Below are 21,108 nucleotides of genomic sequence, written 5' to 3'. Positions count from 1 at the left end.
ATAATAATATTCTCTTTCAAGTGCCCTGTTACTGGTTCCTCAATGAATTCTAGGTGATCTCCTTCTATTAATGCCAGGTACTGTTCCAGGAGGAGAATAATCCCAGTTTTTCCCGTTAGTCCAAATATTTAACCAAAAAGTATTGGATCCTAGTTGCTCTTCCAAAATATGGACCAATTTTACATTGGCAAGAGATTAATTGGTTGTAGATATAAAGTAACAACATGCTTTAATTTAGCACCTTTCTCAATCACAGGACATCCCAAAGGGAAGATATTTCCCATCATGCCTCCTCTTTTCCTTTTGGCTATTATCTCATAAAACATTTTGTTCCTCTGTTAATAACAAAGGACGGATTGAGACATTTCTTATTTGGTTTGTTGCAACTGCTGCCTTTTTTGGTTAATCACCTACCGTGCCCACCAGTGGGTAGATAAAGCCAGCCCCAATACTGGCACGCACATCCCGGATCGGCAGAATAAAACCACTGGGAACTCCCTTTCGCTCAGACTGATGCGACAGTGACAGATGGGTCTTTGCCATGCAGATTGGCAGTTCTCCGAAGCCCTGTGTTAGGAGAAGGAATATTGGTCATTGACAGCACAACAGCAGGCATGAATATCTCACATAATGTACCCACAGACTAGCAAGGGCAAAGAGACAGTTCCCATAAAAGGGCAGAGCAATCATCTTCGAGTACAAAAATGTCAGCCAACAACTGCATGTTTCGTATATGCCAAACTGTCAACCCTCCAAAGGACCCATCTTAAAATTCCTAAATACATGGAGTTTACAGCACAGAAGCAGGTGGTTGTGAGGAGTCTACAAATACTGGGTTCTTATATCAACTCTGTATCCCATCTTGGGATACAAACACGGTTGGTATAACCTGAGATCCTACCTGGGAAGGCAACAAAAGCAAAGGCAGCAGATGCATGAGAAACAAGTTGTCTAAAAGGCACAACGCGACTGACATTTACTGTATATATAATCAGCAACACAAGGTCAAAATCCTGGAACCTCTGCCTCTCAAGAGTGGCTCTCAACCACGATCTCAGAAGCAACTTTTAAATTACAGACTTTTTTTTTGAGTATGTACATTGAAGATGAAAAACCTTATTCCTATGTGAAATGGATCTGAACAAATCACTTTCCTATACACTCAGATTCTCTGGCTTCCCTCCAATGTGTATGCGTCAATGAAAGAATTAATGGAATAAACGTATAAATCTGTCAGCAGTGATTTCTGACTATACGGTGAAACTCATCTCTCGACTCTCTTATCTGTTACTTTGCTAAGTGTGAGGAATTGTATTTTCCCCTTTCTAAAAGTCGATGGATGAGGTAGCTTAACCCTCCGTGCACACAGCCAAACTAACTCTTCCGTGGCAATCCCTCTCCAAAAGTCTCCCACTTGATGCCAACACAGCCTAGGCTCAAGTCTTCTAAAAGAACTACTGAAGTTCTTGATGAATTTCACTTCTCAGAGGTTCCACATGGCCATTGGGCTCTGGACTTACAGCATGTACCAACACTGATCACAGATCAAAATTCTTTACATATCCAAGTCTTCATTGATAGACAAACCACCCAAGTTAGCATAATGCTACTTGCTCATCAGACTCTTCTCACCTGACTGACATACAGATCCACCTTGGACTGAGCTTGGGGAGAGAGCTCTATATCTTCAGCCCCATACACCTCCTGGGCTATTGTGCGAATCTTTTCCACGATGGGCATCTGTGAAGAGGCAAATGGGGAACTACTGTAATTGGGAAAAAAACAATTGGGAGAGATAGACAACACAAATATCTGCATCATTTTAAAGTGGCGCAGGAAAAGAATCATTGAGAGATTTAGCAGAGAATTGGGCCCCTCTACCCACCGAGTCCATGCAAACCGGTCAACTACCCAATTAAACTCATCCTATGTTAAGCCCACTTTTATTCTCCCCACATTCTCATCAACTTCACCCAGATTCTATCACTCACCTACACACCAGGGACAACTTATAGTGGCCAATTAGCCTACCAATGCAAGGCTTTGGGGTGTGGGAGGAAACACACCTGGAGGAAATCCACGTGATCACAGGGAGAATGTGCAAACTCCACGCAGACATCACCCGAGGTCAGGATTTAACCTGGGCCTCTGACATTGTGAGGAAGCAGCTCTACTAGTTGTGCTGCCAAGAGACACCTATATGCATCACTTTGCAAATCTGATGGTGAAGGTTAAATGCTCTGGACCACGAACAAACCAGACTACTTCCTGGGCTTTATAAGTGGAAGTTATATTAAATCTTTGTAAATAACTGGGTTGGACCGGAGCCACAGCATTGATCCAAATTCTGGGCATTATTTTTCTGCCATAATGCATGACCTTGATGGAAATGAGGGTGGTCTAAATGGAACAATACCAGGTATGAGATCTAGGGTTATGAGAGAGCAGGGAAGACTATAGTAAAATTTAAAAGAGGTGTGGAAAATTATGAGGAGCTTCGCTAGACTAAAGAATGAGTTTCCACAAGGATGCCTGGTAACAAGTGCCACCTCAGTAACCAGAGGAAATAGATTTGATTACAAGAGTCAAAGACAAATGGTGCTGTTTAGATGCTGCTGAATGGAAACCTGGTAGAAAGATTTCATGGCAACTTTCAAAAGGGAGTAGAATATAAAACAATTCTTTTGTTGTGAAAATTTGTCAGAAGAGCTGTGCTACACAAAGGTATTCCGTTTCAGTAGCAAGGGCTCCAATTAGACCTTGTATCTCATGGCGACAGACAGAAAATGGGACAAACTTTGCAGGCACGGTAGTGTAGTGGCTGGCGTAACGTTATTACAGCGCCAGCGACCCGGGTTCAATTCCAGCCAGTCTGTAAGGAGTTTGTTTGTTCTGCCCATGTCTGCGTGGGTTTCCTCCGGGCGCTCCGGTTTCCTCCCACATTCCAAAGATGTACAGGTTAGGAAGTTGTGGGCATGCTATGTTGGTGTCAGAAGCATGGCGACACTTGCGGGCTGCCCCAAGAACATCTTAAGCAAAAGATGCATTTCAATGTACATGTGACAAATAAAGATATCTTACATCTAACTTAAATTATTGCTGAATTACAAGTTTGTGACCCAGAGGGCAAGAGAGAGAGAATATACAACTGTGTCATACAGTAAGTGTGTTTGAGCTTAAAGGAAAAACATAATACACTGCCAAGATCCGGTGATTTAAGAAATACATACACTGAGTAGAATGTGATTCATCACCACTCTACTTGGTATCAGGATTCAATGCAGGCATATCAGGACAGAAGCAGGAAATTCTGCTTATAACTCCTGCATCAAGAGGCAAGCAGCACTGCCACCATAGGTCACTGAATGTATTAACAGTGACAGCATATTTCAATCTTCAAGGGCAGCAACATTTTTGGGTACTTCCAAATAAAACTTTGACAACAATGTGAACATTAAGCACTTTTTTGGAAAAAAAATAAACAATAAATATTTCGTCTTCCTGTCCATTTAGTGCATACCTTTCCACAAGAAATACCACATTAGGTTTTCTCTTCATTAATTAAATGGCATATTTGTAGCGATTGCTACCGCAGAATAAAACAAGACTCTACTCGGAGGATTGCCAAACAGAACTGGGTAATTTTCCCGCCTTGCGCGGGCCCTTTAAGGGAGAATGTTCCCGCCCAAAACAACCGGCAATGACGTAAGTCCTATGTCATCAGGACTTTCCCGCGCGCGGGTTCTCCCCGTCGCTCGGAAAGACGAGGCCCGCTGCCATCTTGGGCCTCGTCGCTCCGACGCCGCGCGACCCGACTGCCGAGCTGGTTCGCCCGACTAGACGGTGAGTCGCCACACAACCCCCCCCAGAACCGGCGAGACAGTCCCCAAGGTCCGTGGGCTGTGCCAGCTGCCGCTTAGGGGGGCGGCCTCTGCGTCGCGGCGTGGCAACCTCGATAGGCTGTTGCAGATCCAAATGGGCCAGTTTGAGGAGGTCTGCCGTGAAAACCTGTTCCCTGCCTCCAACGTCCAAAATAAAAGTGGATCCGTTATTCCGTATGACTCGGAATGGTCCCTCATATGGTCGTTGCAATGGTGCCCAAGGTGTGCCCCTGCGAACAAAAACAAACTTACAGTCCCGTAGTTCCTTGGGCTGGCAGGATGGGGCTTGACCGTGCCGTGAGGTGGGAATCGGGGCCAAGGTGCCAAGCTTCTCACGCAGTCTTTGTAGGACTGCTGGGGGTTGTTCCCCTTGGTCCCGAAGGGCAGGTATGAAATCCCTGGGGACAACTAGTGGCGCCCCGTATACAAGCTCAGCTGACGAAGTGCGGAGGTCTTCTTTGGGGGCAGTGCGTATGCCGAGCAGGACCCAAGGCAGCTCGTCAACCCAGTTAGGACCCTTCAGGCGGGCCATCAAGGCCGATTTCAGATGGTGGTGAAAATGTTCCACCAACCCGTTTGATTGAGGATGGTAGGCTGTGGTGGTGTGCAGCTGCGTCCCTAGCAGGTTCGCTAATGCAGCCCAGAGACTGGAAGTGAATTGGGTGTCTCTGTCTGAAGTGATTGGGCCGGAACGCCAAAACGTGAGACCCAAGTTGTGAGCAGCGCCCGGGCGCAGGAATCAGTTGTGATGTCAGTCAGGGGGGTTGCCTCAGGCCACCTCGTGAACCGGTCCACGATGGTAAGGAGGTACCGGGCTCCTCTTGAAACCGGCAGAGGGCCCACGAGGTCGACGTGTATGTGGTCGAACCTCCTACGGGTAGGCTCGAACTGCTGTGGTGGGACCTTGGTGTGTCGCTGGATTTTTGACGTCTGGCAGTGCGGACAAGTCCTGGCCCACTCACTGACCTGTTTGTGCAGGCCATGCCAGACAAACTTGCTGGTGACCAGTCGGACAGTAGATCTGATGGACGGGTGCGCCAACCCATGTACCGAGTCAAAAACTCGTCTCCGCCAGGCTGCAGGGACTATAGGGCGGGGCTGACCAGTCGCAACGTCGCAAAGTAGGGTCCGCTGACCTGGACCAACCAAGAAATCTCAGAGCTGCAGACCCGAGACTGCGGTTCTGTAGCTGGGCAGTTCGTCGTCGGCTTGCTGTGCGTCAGCTAGGGCCGTGTAGTCGACACCCAAGGATAGGTTGTGGATGGTTGGTCTGGAAAGTGCATCAGCAACGACATTATCCTTTCCGGAGACATGTTGGATGTCAGTTGTGAACTCGGAAATGTAGGATAAATGTCTCTGCTGACGAGCTGACCAGGGATCGGAGACTTTGGAGAAGGCAAAGGACAGAGGCTTATGATCGGTGAAAGCGGTGAAAGGCCTGCCTTCTAGAAAGTATCGGAAATGCTGGACCGCCAGATACAGCACTAGAAGTTCCCGATCAAAAGCGCTGTACTTCAGTTCGGGCGGTCTAAGGTGCTTGCTGAAAAATGCCAAGGGTTGCCAGCGGCCTTCGAGTAGCTGTTCCAGTACCCCACCCACCGCGGTGTTGGACGCGTCTACCGTGAGGGCAGTCGGGACGTCAGTCCTGGGGTGTACCAGCATCGTGGCGTCTGCCAGGGCGTCTTTGGCCTTAACGAAAGCAGCCGCAGCCTCGTCAGTCCAGGTGATGTCCTTGCCCTTACCAGCCAGCAGCGAGAACAGAAGGCGCATGATACGGGCTGCTGCAGGGATGAAACGATGGTAAAAGTTGACCATCCCAAGGAATTCCTGTAGGCCTTTGACTGTGTCGGGGCGGGCAAAATGGCGGATAGCATCCACCTTGGCGGGTAGGGGTGTTGCCCCGTCGCTGGTGATTTTGTGGCCGAGGAAATCGATAGAGTCAAGTCCAAATTGGCACTTGGATGGGTTAATCGTGAGGCCGAAATCGCGGAGGCGTGAATACAGCTGGCGGAGGTGGGAAAGGTGTTCCTGGCGGTTACGGCTGGCGATCAGTATGTCGTCCAAGTAAATGAACACGAAGTCCAGGTCTCGGCCTACCGCGTCCATCAGCCGCTGGAAGGTCTGCGTGGCGTTCTTAAGGCCGAACGGCATCCGAAGGAATTCGAACAGGCCGAATGGGGTGATAATCACAGTTTTGGGGACGTCATCCGGATGGACCGGGATTTGGTGGTATCCCCTAACGAGGTCCACTTTGGAAAAGATGCGGGCCCTGTGTAAGTTCGCTGCGAAGTCCTGGATGTGAGGGATGGGATAGCGGTCCGGGGTGGTGGCGTCATTCAGCCTGCGGTAGTCGCCGCAGGGCCTCCACCCTCCGGTGGCTTTGGGGACCATGTGCAGGGGGGAGGCCCAGGGGCTGTCTGACCTGCGAACAATCCCCAGCTCCTCCATGTGACGGAACTCTTCCTTTGCCAGGCGGAGCTTGTCTGGAGGTAATCGTCGTGCTCGGGCATGAAGGGGTGGCCCTGTGGTAATGATGTGGTGTCGTACCCCGTGTGTGGGCCTAGAATTTGTAAACGAAGGTGCCAAAATCGATGGGAATTCGGCTAGGAGCTTGGAAAAATCGTCGCCAGAAAGGGAAATGGAGTCCAGGCGCGGGGCTGGTGGGCTGATTTCTCCCAGGGGATAGGTCCAGAGAGTGCTAGAGTGGACTAACCGCTTCCTTCGCAGGTCAACTAACAGGTTGTGGGCCCGAAGGAAATCGGCTCCTAGGAGTGGTCGGGCGACGGTGGCAAAGGTAAAGGTCCAGGTAAAACGGCTGCCGCCAAAGTGTAATTGAAGCGTACGGGTGCCGAAAGACCGTATCGTTGTACCGTTGGCGGCATTGAGTAGAGGACCTGGTGGCCTGTCACAAGTGTTGCGGCCTGTCGGGGGCAAAATACTGACCTCCGCTCCAGTATCAATGAGGAAACGCCGTCCAGATTTCTTGTCCTGAACGAAGAGGAGGCTCTGTCGGCGGCCAGCCGCCGTAGCCATCAGCGGCGGCTGGCCCTGGCGTTTCCCTGAAACTTGCAGGGTGGGCGGCATCGACGGGCCTCCGCATCCCACCTCTGATGGTAGAAGCACAGCTGGTCACCCGTGTCGTCGTCTGCGTTCCTGGGGCGTGGCTGCTCGGTTGCTGGGGCCAGGCGAGGCGGGCGTTGGGTTCGCGGCCTGGTGATTTGACTAACGGACGAACCGCTCTCGCGCTTGGCCCTCCACAGGACATCTGCCCGGGCGGCCACCTCACGGGGGTTGCTGAAGTCGGCGTCAGCTAACAACAAGTGGACGTCATCGGGGAGCTGTTCGAGGAAGGCCTGTTCGAACATCAGGCATGGCTTGTGTCCCTCGGCCAATGCCAGCATCTCCTTCATTAGGGCGGATGGGGATCTGTCCCCCAGGCCATCCAGATGAAGCAGGCGGGCGGCGCGCTCACGACGGGAGAGGCCGAAGGTCCTGATCAAAAGGTCTTTGAAAGCCGGGTACTTATCTTCGTCCGGAGGCGACTGGATGAAGTCTCCAACCTGGGCGGCTGTCTCCTGGTCCAGAGAGCTAACCACATGGTAGTACTTCGTGGAGTCGGAGGTGATCTGCCGAAGGTGGAATTGCACTTCGGCCTGGTCAAACCAGACGCCGGGCCGAAGTGTCCAAAAGGTGGGCAGCTTGAGGGCCACTGCGTTGGCTGCTGCGCTGTCGTCCATTTCGCGGGTCCAAAAGCCGTTTGGACCGTCGGGGTCACCAATGTAGCGGTTGCTACCGCGGAATAAAACAAGACTCTACTCGGAGGATTGCCAAACAGAACTGGTTTATTTTCCCGCCTTGCGCGGGCCCTTTAAGGGAGAATGTTCCCGCCCAAAACAACCGGCAATGACGTAAGTCCTACGTCATCAGGACTTTCCCGCGCGCGGGTTCTCCCCGTCGCTCGGAAAGACGAGGCCCGCCGCCATCTTGGGCCTCGTCGCTCCGACGCCGCGCGACCCGACTGCCGAGCCGGTTCGCCCGACTAGACGGTGAGTCGCCACATATTCATCATTTCTCATTAAAATACATTGATTTATCTGCTCACAACCTCAACATACTCAAAAGCCAGTACTTCAGAAGTACAAGGTTTTTCCCATATTACAATGGTGATCAGTGATTTCACATGCACAAAACTGCCTCAAACAAATGTGACAAATGATCAGATAACCTGGTTGAGGAAGTTCGGTCAAGAGGTTAATAATGTACATGACAACAGGGAGGAGGCCCCCACTACTTTTCTGTGTGTTGTGGGATCTTTCAATTCCATCCAAGGGTAGAGGGACCCCGATTTAGTCTCATCCAAAAGGGGGCACCTCAGACAATACAGTACTCCCTTGGCACCTGGGAGGGGAATATATTTCATAAACCTCGAGAGCCTATCGAGTCCACATTCCCACCTTTCCCAAGTTAGTAAGGATCACATCATCTGACTGCCACACAGCCAATTAATTCTCTTAATTCAGAGCCAATTCCCAGAGTTATTATTAACACTTCCCCACTAGTATGACCTGAATACTTCCCAGCTCACTGTGAATACACAGTAATAGATCAGTCTCCCTGACAGCCTCATTTACCGATTCTTCTGGACACCTTCGCTTCCCTTCCAGTTCCAATTCAGATCGATTCCAGCTGGCCATTCTGTATACTTGAACTTTCCAAGGTAATTGGCACTGCCAGTATTTTCAGCTCTGAATACTAGAGCAGTTCTTTAAAATTTCAATTAGATTTTCAGAATAATCAGAGATACAGCACAGAACAGGCCCTTCGGCCCACCAAGTGCACACTGACCATCAACCATCCATTTACACTAATCCTACATTAACCCCTTTTTTTTATTCACCCCACATTCCCATCAGATCCCCCCAGTTTCTACCACTCACAACAGGCAACTTACAGCAGTTAATTAACCTTCCAACCTACATCTTTGGGATGTGGGAGGCAACCGGAGCACCCAGAGGAAACCCACACGGTCACAGGGAGAATGCAGAGACAGCACCCGAGGTCAGGACTGAACACTTGCTTCTAGTGTGGTGAGGCAGTGGCTCTTCCAGCTGGTCCACTGTGCCAACCAACCAAACCTCACTTTGTGTGTTAGTAGCTTTGCAGTTCTATAGCACATTTCATGATCTCATAACAGAAAAGGCTTTGCAGTTAATGAAAAAATTATGAAACGTAGTCAGTCATCACTGTATAGTTTGAAATGTTCCAGTTAATTTGCACAGAGCAAGCTCCCACAAGACAGCAATGTGATAATGATCAGATATTCGTGGTTATGATTCTTAGGAGGGACACTGGGAGAAATCCTTTTGTTTGTGGAGTGCAAACTTTTACATGCACACCAAGAGAGTTGATGCAACCTCAGTTTAAGATCTCTGAAAAACAGCACCTCATTGATGGAGGTGCAAGAGAGACTGCAGATGCTGGAAATCTGGAGCAACGAACACAAAATGCTGGAGGAACTCAGCAGGTCAGGCAGCATCGATTGAGGGAAATGAATAGTCGACACTTTGGGCCGAGACCCTTCATCAGGATGAAGTGGAATGTTACCCTGGATTATTTGCTCAAGTCTCTGGAGTGAAGTGTAAACCATTGAGCCACAATCATCAGTTCTGAGTTTGAAGACACTATTACCACAACCAGGACAAAAGTGGCACTTTTAGTTGTCTGAGCATCCATAAATAAAGTTCCTTAAATTGAGCCAAAGAGCATCAGCACATATGTTGAAAGAAAATAAAACATGAAGGGAAAGGGGCAGGACCAAGTCATTTGATCGATGTTGAATCAGTGGGTCAATTTTTTGTTATTAAATGGCTCCAGTGTATTCCCTTAATATTTCTTAAAATTAGGCCACTTTAATTAGATTGGTTGATTGATTGAAATATTTGAATAATTTAATTTCTGAGGAAATAAATGATTTAAGTATGACTGTAGACTGCAGATGAATTAGTCCAAAACAAAGATTGCATTCAACAACATTACACCTTAAAAAAAACAAAGTAAACACTAAGCACAGGTCACCCACTGCTGATTCATTTAAATCACCACTAGGCAAGTCTCCAGCCCAGAAACAAGAAAACCAGTCACCAAAAATCTTATTCCAATAGCAAAACATTGTATTCGCAGTCCTGCTCACTCCCAATACTGTTCAGAACACAACAGCACAGTACGGGCCCTTTGGTCCACAATGTTGTGCCGACATTTTATCCTGCTCTAAAATCTAACCCTTCCCTCCCACAGAGCCCTCCATTTTTCTATCATTCATGCGGCTATCTAAGAGTCTCTTAAATGTCCCTAATGTATCTGCCTCCACAACCTCTGCCGGCAGTGCATTCCACGCACCCACCAATCTCTGTGTAAAATACTTGCCTCTGATACCCTCCTATACCTTCCTCCAATCACCTTAAAATTATGTCCCCGTTACCATTTTCCCACGTTCGTCTTTTGTAAATAAATCATTCCTCTCCAGACTGTGTTCAGAGTCCTTGCCTTCCGAGACCGCGAATCTATTTCACAACACTACACCAACCCTCTACACTATCCACAACACCACCAACCTTCGTGTTATCAGCAAGCTTACTAACACACCCTTCCACATCCTCATCCAAGTCAGTTATAAAAATCACAAAGAGCAGGGGTCCCAGAACAGATCCCTGGGGAACACCACTGGGAACTGACCTCCAGGCAGAACTCGCTCCATCTACCACCACACCGTGTCTTCTATGGGCAAGCCAATTCTGAATCCACACAACCAAGTTTCCCTGGATCTCATGTCTCCTGACTTTCTGAATGAGCCCTCCATGACGAACCTTATCAAATGCCTTACTAAAATCCACGTGCACCATATCCACTGCTCTACCTTCATCAATGTGCTTTGTCACATCCTCAAAGAATTGAATCAGGCTCGTGAGGCACGACCTGCCCCTCACAAAGCCATGTTGACTGCCCTTAATCAGCCTATGCTTCTCCAAATGCCCATAAATCCACTCTCTAAGAATCTCTTCCAGTAATCAGCCCACCACTGAAGTAAGACTCACTGGCCTATAATTCCCAGGGTTATCCCTGCCCCCTTTCTTGAACAAAGGAACAACATTTGCCACCCTTCAATCATCTGGCACTACTCCTGTGGCCAGTGAGGATGCAAAGATCATCGTCAAAGGCACAGCAATCTCTTCCCTCGCTTCCTGTAATAACCTTGGATATATCCCGTCTGGTCCCTGTGACTTATCTATCCTAATGTCTTTCAAAAGTTCCGGCACATCCTCTTTCCTCACGTCAACATCCTCCAGCGTATCAGCCTGTTGTACGCCATCCTCAAATGTCAAGGTCTCTCTCACTGGTGAATACTGAAGGAAAGTATTCATTAAAGATCTCCCCTACCTCTTCTGACTCCAGGCACATGTTTCCTCTTTTATCCCTGATCAATCCTACCCTAACCCTAGTCATCCTTCTATTCTTCACATACGTGTAGAATGCCTTGGGGTTTTCCTTTATCCTACTTGCCAAGGACTTCTCATGCCCCCTTCTAGCTCTAAGTCCATTCTTAAGCTCCATCCTGGCTACCTTGTAACTCTCCAGAGCTCTAACTGATCCTTGCTTTCTAAACCTCAGGTAAGCTTCTTTCTTCCTCTTGAGAAGACATTCTACGTCTTTTGTCAACCACGGTTCCTTCACTCTACTATCCTTCCCGTGCCTCAATGGGATGAACCTATCCAGAAGTTCACTCAAGTACTCCATAAACAACCTCTACATTTCCACTGTGCACTTCACCAAGAACATGTGTTTTCAATTTACGCTCCAAAGTTCTTGTCTAATAGCATCATAATTCCCCCTCCCCCAGTTAAATACTTTCCCATATCACCTGCTCCTATCCTTCTCCAAGGCTATGGTAAAGATCAAGGAGTTATTGTTACTATTTTCAAAATGCTCTCTCTCCGAGAGATCATTGTCTAGTACCAGGTCCAGTATGGCCTCTCCTCCAGTCGGTCTGTCCACTTTCTGTGTCAGGAATCTTTCCTGGACACTCCTAACAAACTCTGCCCCATCTATCCCCTTTACACTAAGAAGGTGACAATCAATATCGGGGAAGTTGAAATCACCCATGATAACAACCCCGTTATTATTGCACGTCTCCAAAATCTGCCTCCCAATCTGCTCCTCAGTGTCTCTGCTGCTATTGGGGGATCTGTAGAATACTCCAATAGAGTGATCACTCCCTTCCTGTTTCTGACTTCCACCCACAGACTCAGTAGGTAATCCCTCCAGGATGTCCTCCCTTTCTATAGTTGAGACACTGTCCCTCATCAGCAAAGACACTCCCTCACCACTTTTACCTCAGTCCCTGTCCTTTTGTGAAACATCTAAACTCCAGAATGTCCAGCAGCTATTCCTGCCCTTGTGACAGCCAAGTCTCTGTTACGGCCACATCTTCATAGTTCCATATACTTACCCTTGCTCTAAATTCATCATCCATGTTCCTGATACTTCTCACATTAAAGTAGACACACTTCAGCCCATTCCACTGATGGCAATTTTGCCCTTTCAACTGCCTATCCTTCCTCACAGTCATTCTACACTCTGCATCTGCTTGTACACTAAATGCACCAACGTCTAACCTATCACCCGGGTTCCCATCCACCTGCCAAGCTAGTTTAAACCCGGCCCCCACAAACAGCTCCAGAAAACCTGCCCTCAAGAATATTGGTCCCCCTCCAGTTCAGATGTAACCTGTGCCTTTTGTACAGTTCGTACCTTCCCCAGGACAGATCCCAATGATCAACAAATCTGAAACCCTGCCCCCTGCACCAACTCCTCAGCCACATATTCATCTGCCAAATCAACCTATTCTTACCCTCACTGGCACGTGGCACAGGCAGCAATCTGGAGATTACTACCCTTGAGGTCCTGCTTTTCAACTTCCTACCTGGCTCCCTGTATTCCCTCTTCAGGACCTCATCTCTTCTCCTACCTGTGTCATTGGTACCAATATGTACCACGACCTCTGTCTATTTGCCTTCCCCCTTCAGAATGCTGTGGACCCAACCAGAGGCATCCCAGAACCTGGCACCCAGGAGGCAACATACCATCCAGAAGTCTCCTGTCTGCCGCCCTTTGTATTTAATCCCTTATCACTACCATTCTCCACTTCTCCCTTCTTCCCTCCTGCGCCACACAACCAGGCTCAGTGCCAGAGACCTGGTCACTGCAGCTTTCCCCTGGTAGGTTGTCCCTCCCCCCACTAACAGTACCCAAAGCGGTACACCTGTTATTGAGGGGAACGGCCACAGGGTACTCTGCACTACCGGCCTGTTCTCCTTCCCTCTCCTGACAGTCACCCAGCTACCTGTCTCCTGCAGCTTAGGAGTGACTGCCTCCCCATGGCTCTTATCTATAAACTCCTCATTCTCCATAGGAGCTGAAGGTCATCCAACTGCATCTTCTGTTCCCTAACGTGGTCTGTAAGGAGCTGCAGCTGGATGCATCTCGTGCAGATGTAGCTATCGGGGAGATTGGCAGTCTCCCAGAACTCCCACATTTCACAAGATGAACACACCACTGACCCTGGAGCCATTCTAATTACTCTGGCCTGGCACTACAGGAAAAACCAAAGGAAGAAACTTACCAGAGACTTACCTTAGCCTCCGCCTCCTCTTGCTGAAGCCTCTTGAGCTAAGTATCCATTTTAACTAAACATTGTTCAAAGTTCGTTTTTTTAAAAAATTAGATCACAACACACAAAGCAGCCTATGATCTTATATTCCTTCCTATGTCAGTCCTCAGAACCACCAATTAGCCCCACTCATCTATTCTTTTCCCATTGCCTTTCATACATTTTCCTGTTAAGCAGACGTTAAATTCCCTTTGAGCATGTGTGAAATGTTCTTCTGTCACCCTTTCAGGATTGTTGAGTCTCTGGCCTTTCTGCCAGTAGGAATAGTTCCTCCCTGTCCACTCTTTTTAAGCCTCTCTCAATGATGAAAGTTCCCCTAGTTGACCCCCAACTTCTTCAGTTCTTCCATGCACATCAAGCCCTCATCCCTGGTAACATTTCAGTACATCCCTTCCTTACTCTTTTCAAGGACTTAACATCCTTAAAAGAGTATTGTTTTGCATTATTTATTCACTTTTCAGGATGGACGAGCAAGGATTTCCCGATGCACTTACTGTCCTCGGTGGTAGAAATCAGGGGTTTGGGAGATGCTGTTGGTGTAGCCTAGTCCAGTAAGTTCATTTTGTAAATGCGCATACTACAGCCACTGTGCATCAATGGTGGAGGGAATGAATGTTCAGTGTGGTGGATGGGGTGCCAATCAAGTGCTTTGTTCTGGATGGATTGAGTTTCTTGAGAGTTGTTGGCACTGCACTCATCCAGGCAAATGGTGAGCATTCTATCACACTCCTGACTTGTGCCTTTTAGATAACGGAAAGGCTTTGGGTGTCAGGATGCGAGTCACTCACTGCAGGATACCCAGCCTCTGACCTATTCCTGTCGTCACAGTGTGTGGGTAGCCTATTTGAGTTTTTGGTTAAGGATGACACCACCCTTCTCCCTTCCCCCACAGGTTTACCTCTCACGTTGCTTCACTCATCACCTGCCCCGTACAGAGTCTGGCAGCTACATCCTTCAGGACTCAGCCAGCTAGGGTGCTGTTGGTGGTGCTACCAAACCACGAGGATGGGCAGTAAATTCTGCCACCCTGAGTACTTTATGTGCCCTTGCTACTTTCAGCACTGCTTTTCCTATTGTTTAAACTAGAGAGCAGCAGGTACAGAATTGTACACAATGCTCCAGCTAACCAGTCCTAAACATTTCACATAACTTCCTTTAATTCCTGATACCTTTACTTGTAAAGCTATGGGCCCAGTTTTGATTTTTTTTAGTCATATGATCTGGTCCTTCCACCCAAGTTGTTTTTGCATCAAACCCTACGTCTCTCTGTCCCTGCAGCCTTTAAAGTTAAATCAGTTTGCATTGCCTGTACTTAATTTTCTCATGGAAATGCATTACTTCATATGCCTCTGACTTAATTTTGCTCTCTATCTGTTCATTGTCACTCGTCTATTTACCTTAGTTTCTCAAAGGTCAATAGTTTACAGAATCTGAACTCTTTGATATTAGTAGAAAATCTAGTTTTGTGGTTAATTTCAAATCCTTTGAAACAGATTATCAAAAATTTACTGCGTCTTACAAAAGATTTAACAGGATGTAAATCTTCACTTTCGTGTGTTCAGATGTAAATGTTGAATCTACGGTACTTCTATCTGCTTGTTAAAGCAAATAAATTATAAATGTATGGGATCATGCACTAAAAATGTATTATTTGCTACAAGAAGTCTGGAATTATTTCAGCCATCTCATTATACAAGACCTAACAAAAACCTTCTGAAAATGAACATTTGCCCCACCACCCCTGCCAACATTTTCTTGGGAGAAATTTTACTTCTGTGAAGTTAGGAAGCAGGAGAATTTGGGAGTCAAGGTGGGGCAAAGTGGTAAACCTGCACAGCAAACCAGAAAAGCCAGGAGACAGAACATGAAGCTCAATAGGTTGCTGAAAGGCCATGGGTAATTGAACTGTACTGTTCAATTCCAGTCAAAGTCATGGTCCCAGAGCCCCAGTAAGATCTCATGGGCATTAACAGTCACTGAAGCACAGATGAACATTCAAACACTGGAGGTAGCACAGAAGAAACAAAACTGACTCAAGAATGCTGCTTCATTCTGTTCTAAGGTGGTAACTTACATTTCTACAATGCCTCATTAAGAGGGATTGCAACTTAATGACAATCTAAAGAATTTTACAGCCAATGACGTAGACTTGAACTGCAGCCATGGTGCCCATTTCTGTATAGTCCCCAGCAACAATGAGAAAGTAACCAGATAAATGTATTTCTTTTATGAAGCTGACTCAGCGATAAGCATTGGCCTGGACACAGAGAACTATTACTGCCCCTTCTTCAAATGGCAACACTCCACAGAGTGTTCAGGGCCTCAGTTTAGTGTCTTATCTTGAAGGGGTACAAACAGTACAGCACTTCCAGAGTATTGCACTGGGACTGCTAAAATGGTACGTTCCAATGAATTACTGAAGGAGATCATGTGTTCATATCTCAGAAGGTTGTGGGTTCAAGTTCGTACTCAGAGGCAAGAGTACTACCTACTGATCAAGGCCAAACTGAATTCCTCTCTCCACCAAAATCCTGGTCCATCAATTCAAGCCCTCTTGTGCTGGCCACAACAAACTTCAGCTATACAGTACTGACCCAATAGGCATACCCACTTCTTCACCAATCAGAAATTTTCTAATTCCATCTCAGCCCCCGACCCGCCCCAAGAATAGGGAGAAGTATTAGAGAGTTTAGTCCACCTTGATTTTCAGAATCAAACTAAAATAAAATTACAGATCAGCTTTCCCATTGCTTTTTACAGTCCTTTCCAAGCCATCACATTCTAATCTGACGCAAAGCCCTCCCTGCTCCACTAACACTATTACTCCCGACCACCTAACCCATTATTCTATCCAACTGGCAGAAGGACGTACAGTAACCTTGAAATGCATGGTCTGGGTTCTGTCTAAGAGCTGGGGCATTGATGGAAGATATCCCGACATCTGTGTAACTCATTTATCAGGCTGTTGGGAGAGAGCACAACACAAAATAGTCAACACATTCATGTTTCCCAGGATGATAATAGTTTATTTCAAGACCTTGTACCTTGACTGTTTTGGCTACAGTCCACATCCACAACAACAATTCCCAACGTAGCAGACTAGCACCGCGGTGAACACTGTGCAGAGTCTGTGGCAGGGACACATGCTATGAACTCAGTACCAGACTATTTATCTGAAGTAGCTCAATGGGTAGCACCACCTGCTCAGAGTTGGAAGCTCTTGGCTTGAAGTCCCACGAGAGAGCACCCTACCCAGGCTGTTACTGCTGTGGAGGGTTGGGAGGGCAGGGGCGCTTTCCTCCAAATGGGATGTCAGGAGAATCTCTGTCCACCCCTCCTGTGGACAAACAAGATCCACAGGCACTCCTCATAGTAAAGGGGAGCTCCAGAACCCTGCCTAATACTTTTATCCTAACCTATTATCAAAGCAAAATACTGCTGATGCTGGAAGTCTGAAGTAAAATAGACCCATCTGAAAATACTCCGAACTGGTCTTTCACCCGATGCATCAACTTTGTTTTTCTCTCTGCAAATGCTCCCTCCCCAATGTGCTGACTATTTCCATCATTTTCCGTTTTATCATTAGCACGGTTGGTGATTGATGTCATTTTGGCTTGTTTCAACCGACCGTGACACTGTTGTCAGGCGCCTGCTGAAAGCAGCAAGAGCTGTGGCTTACTGCTGCCGAAATGTAATGTTGACCAGGCAAGAGGAAGACCAGTGCTGGCTGCTGCAAATCCACAGCCAGAGGAACCACCTGGTTAGAAGAGATGAGCAGGACTGGGAACATTGGCATTAACCACCACTGATGCTCTTAATGCCACAAGAGTCCAGCTGGGTGCCTCTCCAACATCAGTTTGGAGTGTATGGCCACAAGGAAGGGCAGGTTTGGCACCACTCCACGTTTGCAGAAAGGCTCCAAAGCTTCTGCAGTGCGTCTTTCCTGCCTGTAAGCTCCTCCCCACTGCAGACCCCATGCAGTGGCTATTGAAACTGAAAGCTGAATGGAGGAGGAATCATGAACCCAATAATCCCCTGTGCTTGGACAACGGCTGCTCCATCGGTTCTTGAGCCCTCACTCCTGGCTTGATAGAAGCACCCCTTTCCACCTTCCCCAGAGCTCACGGCAACCTCCTAAACTACTGACAGAGAGTGAGCAAAGAACTTGAAGTCTCATCTTTTGGTTCAAGGTACCTTATGAAATCAGAGAGATACAGCATGGAAACAGGCCAATCAGCTTACCGAGTCTGCACCAAACATTAACCATCCATTTACACTAATCCTGCATTACATCCCATTGTTTTCCCTTCCCACTCCCCCTCCCACTCTACCACTCACCCACACACTGGGTGCAATTTGATAGTGGCCAATTAGCCTCTCAACCCATACATCCTTGGGTTGGGAGAGGTATTGGAGCACCCGGAGGAAACCCCTGCTGCTCATCAGGCCTGACAACTTTAGCCAGCTGTACACCACCTCTGCACAAATTTGGATCAATCACAGGCATGGAGATTGCCACGGCAAAAGTCTTCAGAATCACCACCTGCTCCTGTCAACTGGGAATGCTCAACGTTGTGCTGTTGCTAAGCCTCTCCACCTCAATGCGCATATCCCTCCCCTTTGACACCCACCACCTCGGCGAGGGAGGCCCAGAATTCAGCCTTCTCCCAGAAATAGCTGGTTCCCTCACCAATCACAAGTGCCAGTGAACTCCCAGCCACTTTGCTGACTGATGGGTTTGCTTCCATGATCCCCGAATGCAGCGATGTGCTGACAAACTCCCACTCAGCCCTGCCCTGGACCTGGTTGATGGGAGTTTCTCTAATTCAGGTCCCTGCTTTGCCTCGTTCACTGTCTGCTATAAGAACGCTCTCGCTCCCCAGGAAGGTCCCACCCTAGCTCCCAAAACAATTCCAAGGCCATTTTACCAAATAAAGGAAAAACCTGGAAGAAAGTTGGAAGCGATGAACTAGTCCGAAGGCACCACAGAGAAACTGATACCAACCAACTGACATTCAGGTTCGGAGACCTTGTCTGACCAGCTGCTTCTGTTTGTGCATTCAGGTTACCAGCAGCTGCAGTACTGCATGTCAAACAGAGTTTACTTGTAATAGTCTAGTTTTCGGTTCACATAATGAGCAGCTCTGCCCTAGCTTCATTCCTTTTTTTTTCTTGAAACCAGCCAGTGTTTGAGGAGGAAAAAAACAACCTTAAACCAGAAACTTTCAGCCAGAGGTGGGATTAAACCTGTGCGGCCACAATAGCGCTGAGGAGGCATTCTTCAAGGTAATCATTGGATGAACACCCAGAACTGAGCAAAACCAGTTTGTCAGTAACTTCACCTTTACTCACTTTGTGCTTCACAAGAGTTTCAAATTTCCTAGCTCTTCTCACCTTGTAAACAAGTGATTATTTGCTCATTCTAATAAAGTTCTGTTTGCACCAGTGTAAAATCAAATGCCTGGTGCAATAAACTCAGACGGTTATATCAATATTATCTGGTCAACAAAGCCCACTGTACTTCAATAATGACACTATTATTCACAACTGAATTACAAGTGCATTATGGAAATTAAGCACTTTTTCCATGGTCTAGTTGCTGTACAGAGCAGAACTAAGATAATAATCGTTACCTGTGAATTTCAAAGCTAACACTGTCAACACTACAAGATTGAAAGGCTATAAATCCAGTCACGACTCTGTTGGCAGGAAATTTCATATCTCCATGAAGCCAACAGCTAGCACTTTAACATGACTCTGGTAGAGGTACATTTGAAGCTACAAACATACTTTAAGGTCTTGGCAGGTAAGGCATGGATGATCTTGAGAAGATGATCCTCATCACTGGTCCCAGGTAGCTGAATTCAAAAACAACTTAGGGGAAAGTTTGGAAGGTGCAAGATCTTCTAAACACACAGAGCTGCTGCCTTACATTGCTAGAGACCCAGGTTCTCGGGTGCTGTCTCTTTGGAGTTGGCACATTCTCCCTGTGATTGCATGGGTTTCCTCCGAGTGTTCCAGTTTCCTTACATAGCTCAAAGACATACGTTGGTAGGTAATTTGCCACTGTAAATTTGCCCCGTGTGTGTGGGTGAGTGGTTGAATCTGTGTGGGGTGTGGGGGGGGGAATGTTGATGAGAACGTGCGGAAAATAAAAAGTTGTACAAGTGTAAGATTAGTGTAAATGGGTGGTTGATGGCCAGCATGGACTCCGTGGGCCGAAGTGCCTGTTTCTGTGCCGTATCTCTATGACTATCTGCTGGAGAATGCACAAGAGGTCTGACTGAGGCTACACTTTGAAGCAGAATTGCAACTGATCAAAGTATCTGATAGGATCTGTAAACCAAGGTGGTTTTTTCTTTGGCTCCAGAGATCAGAGTCTGGGCTCCATCTGCAATTTGCTCAGAATAGCCAGTTACAAGGTAGCCCAAAACCTGGTTTACGGTTCAGCAATCTGCATCGTTAGTCAGTGAACCCAGTCAGCCCAAATCCGGGCTCAAATATTTTACCTAAACCAGATTATCTGGGTGTTAACTCAATGCTATTTGAGGAAGCTTGCTGTTAGCAAATCACTTATCCCATTTCTTGCAGCACAAAATGATCACACTTCAGAAGTAGTGTGTTTGCAGAGAGGTAATGACTATGTGAGAGACACGATATAAAAAGGCCAGTCAAGCCATCTGTCATTGCTATTCAAGCTACTGTCACATGTAACTGCAATTCACACCTTGAAGTCCAGTGGGCTCCATCCTGTCTATGACTTTGTTTAACAGCTGGGCCATTCCCTGCAGTTTGCAGGGGAATGCTGAAGAACTCTGGATCGTTGGTGGATGAATTAGTACCACCCGGCTGGTTGGTACCAACAACTCCATGATGCACACCCAGATCAAAAGCCCAGTACAACCTGCATTACATCCTCATTGTTAATTTCCAGCAATTGCAAATGTTTTGTTGGCTATTTTTTCCACCACTCATCACCAAATTAAGTAGACCTTTATAATTGTTGTTTATACTGGATGATTGAGACAGAACTAAACAAAGAACTTAAAGGAAGCCTCACCTTTAGGTCATAGAGATACCTGAAGCTGCTCTTCTGGTCCGCAGCTTTCCTGACTGCCTCGGCCAGCTGTACGGCACCCCTGCCTCCAGCAGCCCAGTGATTACAGGGGACAGCATCGTAAGCTCCGGAGCCTTTCGCGATATTACAGACAAGGTCAATCTCCGCTTCACTGTCAGTCCTACGGAAAAGGGAATGGTGTTACAGGGCCCTTTTCAGAATGGCCCAAAGGTGTTTTTGTAGCCAAGATATTTTTGGAAAATAGTCACAAGTCAACTGTATGAAATACAGATAGATTGCATGCAAGTAGCAAACTGCGATGCAATTATGTGCAGATCATGTTTTAGGTGATGCGGGTACAGGGATAAATATTGGCCAGATCACCAGGGAGAACCACCAGTACCCTCCACCCTGCCTGCCAGTTCTTCCAAATCATGGCTAATCAC

General features: G+C 47.3%; 1 protein-coding gene across 2 annotated transcripts in view; it reads right to left on the bottom strand.

Moving 5' to 3' along the window:
• Positions 1-21,108, bottom strand: part of mthfd1l (methylenetetrahydrofolate dehydrogenase (NADP+ dependent) 1 like) — a 151,919-nt gene that overhangs the window by 42,624 nt on the left and 88,187 nt on the right. For both annotated transcript variants that reach the window (XM_052011374.1, XM_052011375.1), the window contains 3 exons: positions 20,666-20,843; positions 1,633-1,740; positions 415-567 (listed from right to left, as the gene is read on the bottom strand). In XM_052011374.1, coding sequence (XP_051867334.1) covers positions 415-567; positions 1,633-1,740; positions 20,666-20,843 — 439 coding nt within the window. The remainder of the gene's footprint in view (positions 1-414; positions 568-1,632; positions 1,741-20,665; positions 20,844-21,108) is intronic.

Source organism: Pristis pectinata, chromosome 3 (genome assembly GCF_009764475.1).
Source record: "Pristis pectinata isolate sPriPec2 chromosome 3, sPriPec2.1.pri, whole genome shotgun sequence".
Taxonomy (NCBI): domain Eukaryota; kingdom Metazoa; phylum Chordata; class Chondrichthyes; order Rhinopristiformes; family Pristidae; genus Pristis; species Pristis pectinata.
The sequence above is the reverse complement of the archived record's forward strand: the minus strand, read 5'-3'. Positions and strand labels throughout refer to the sequence as shown.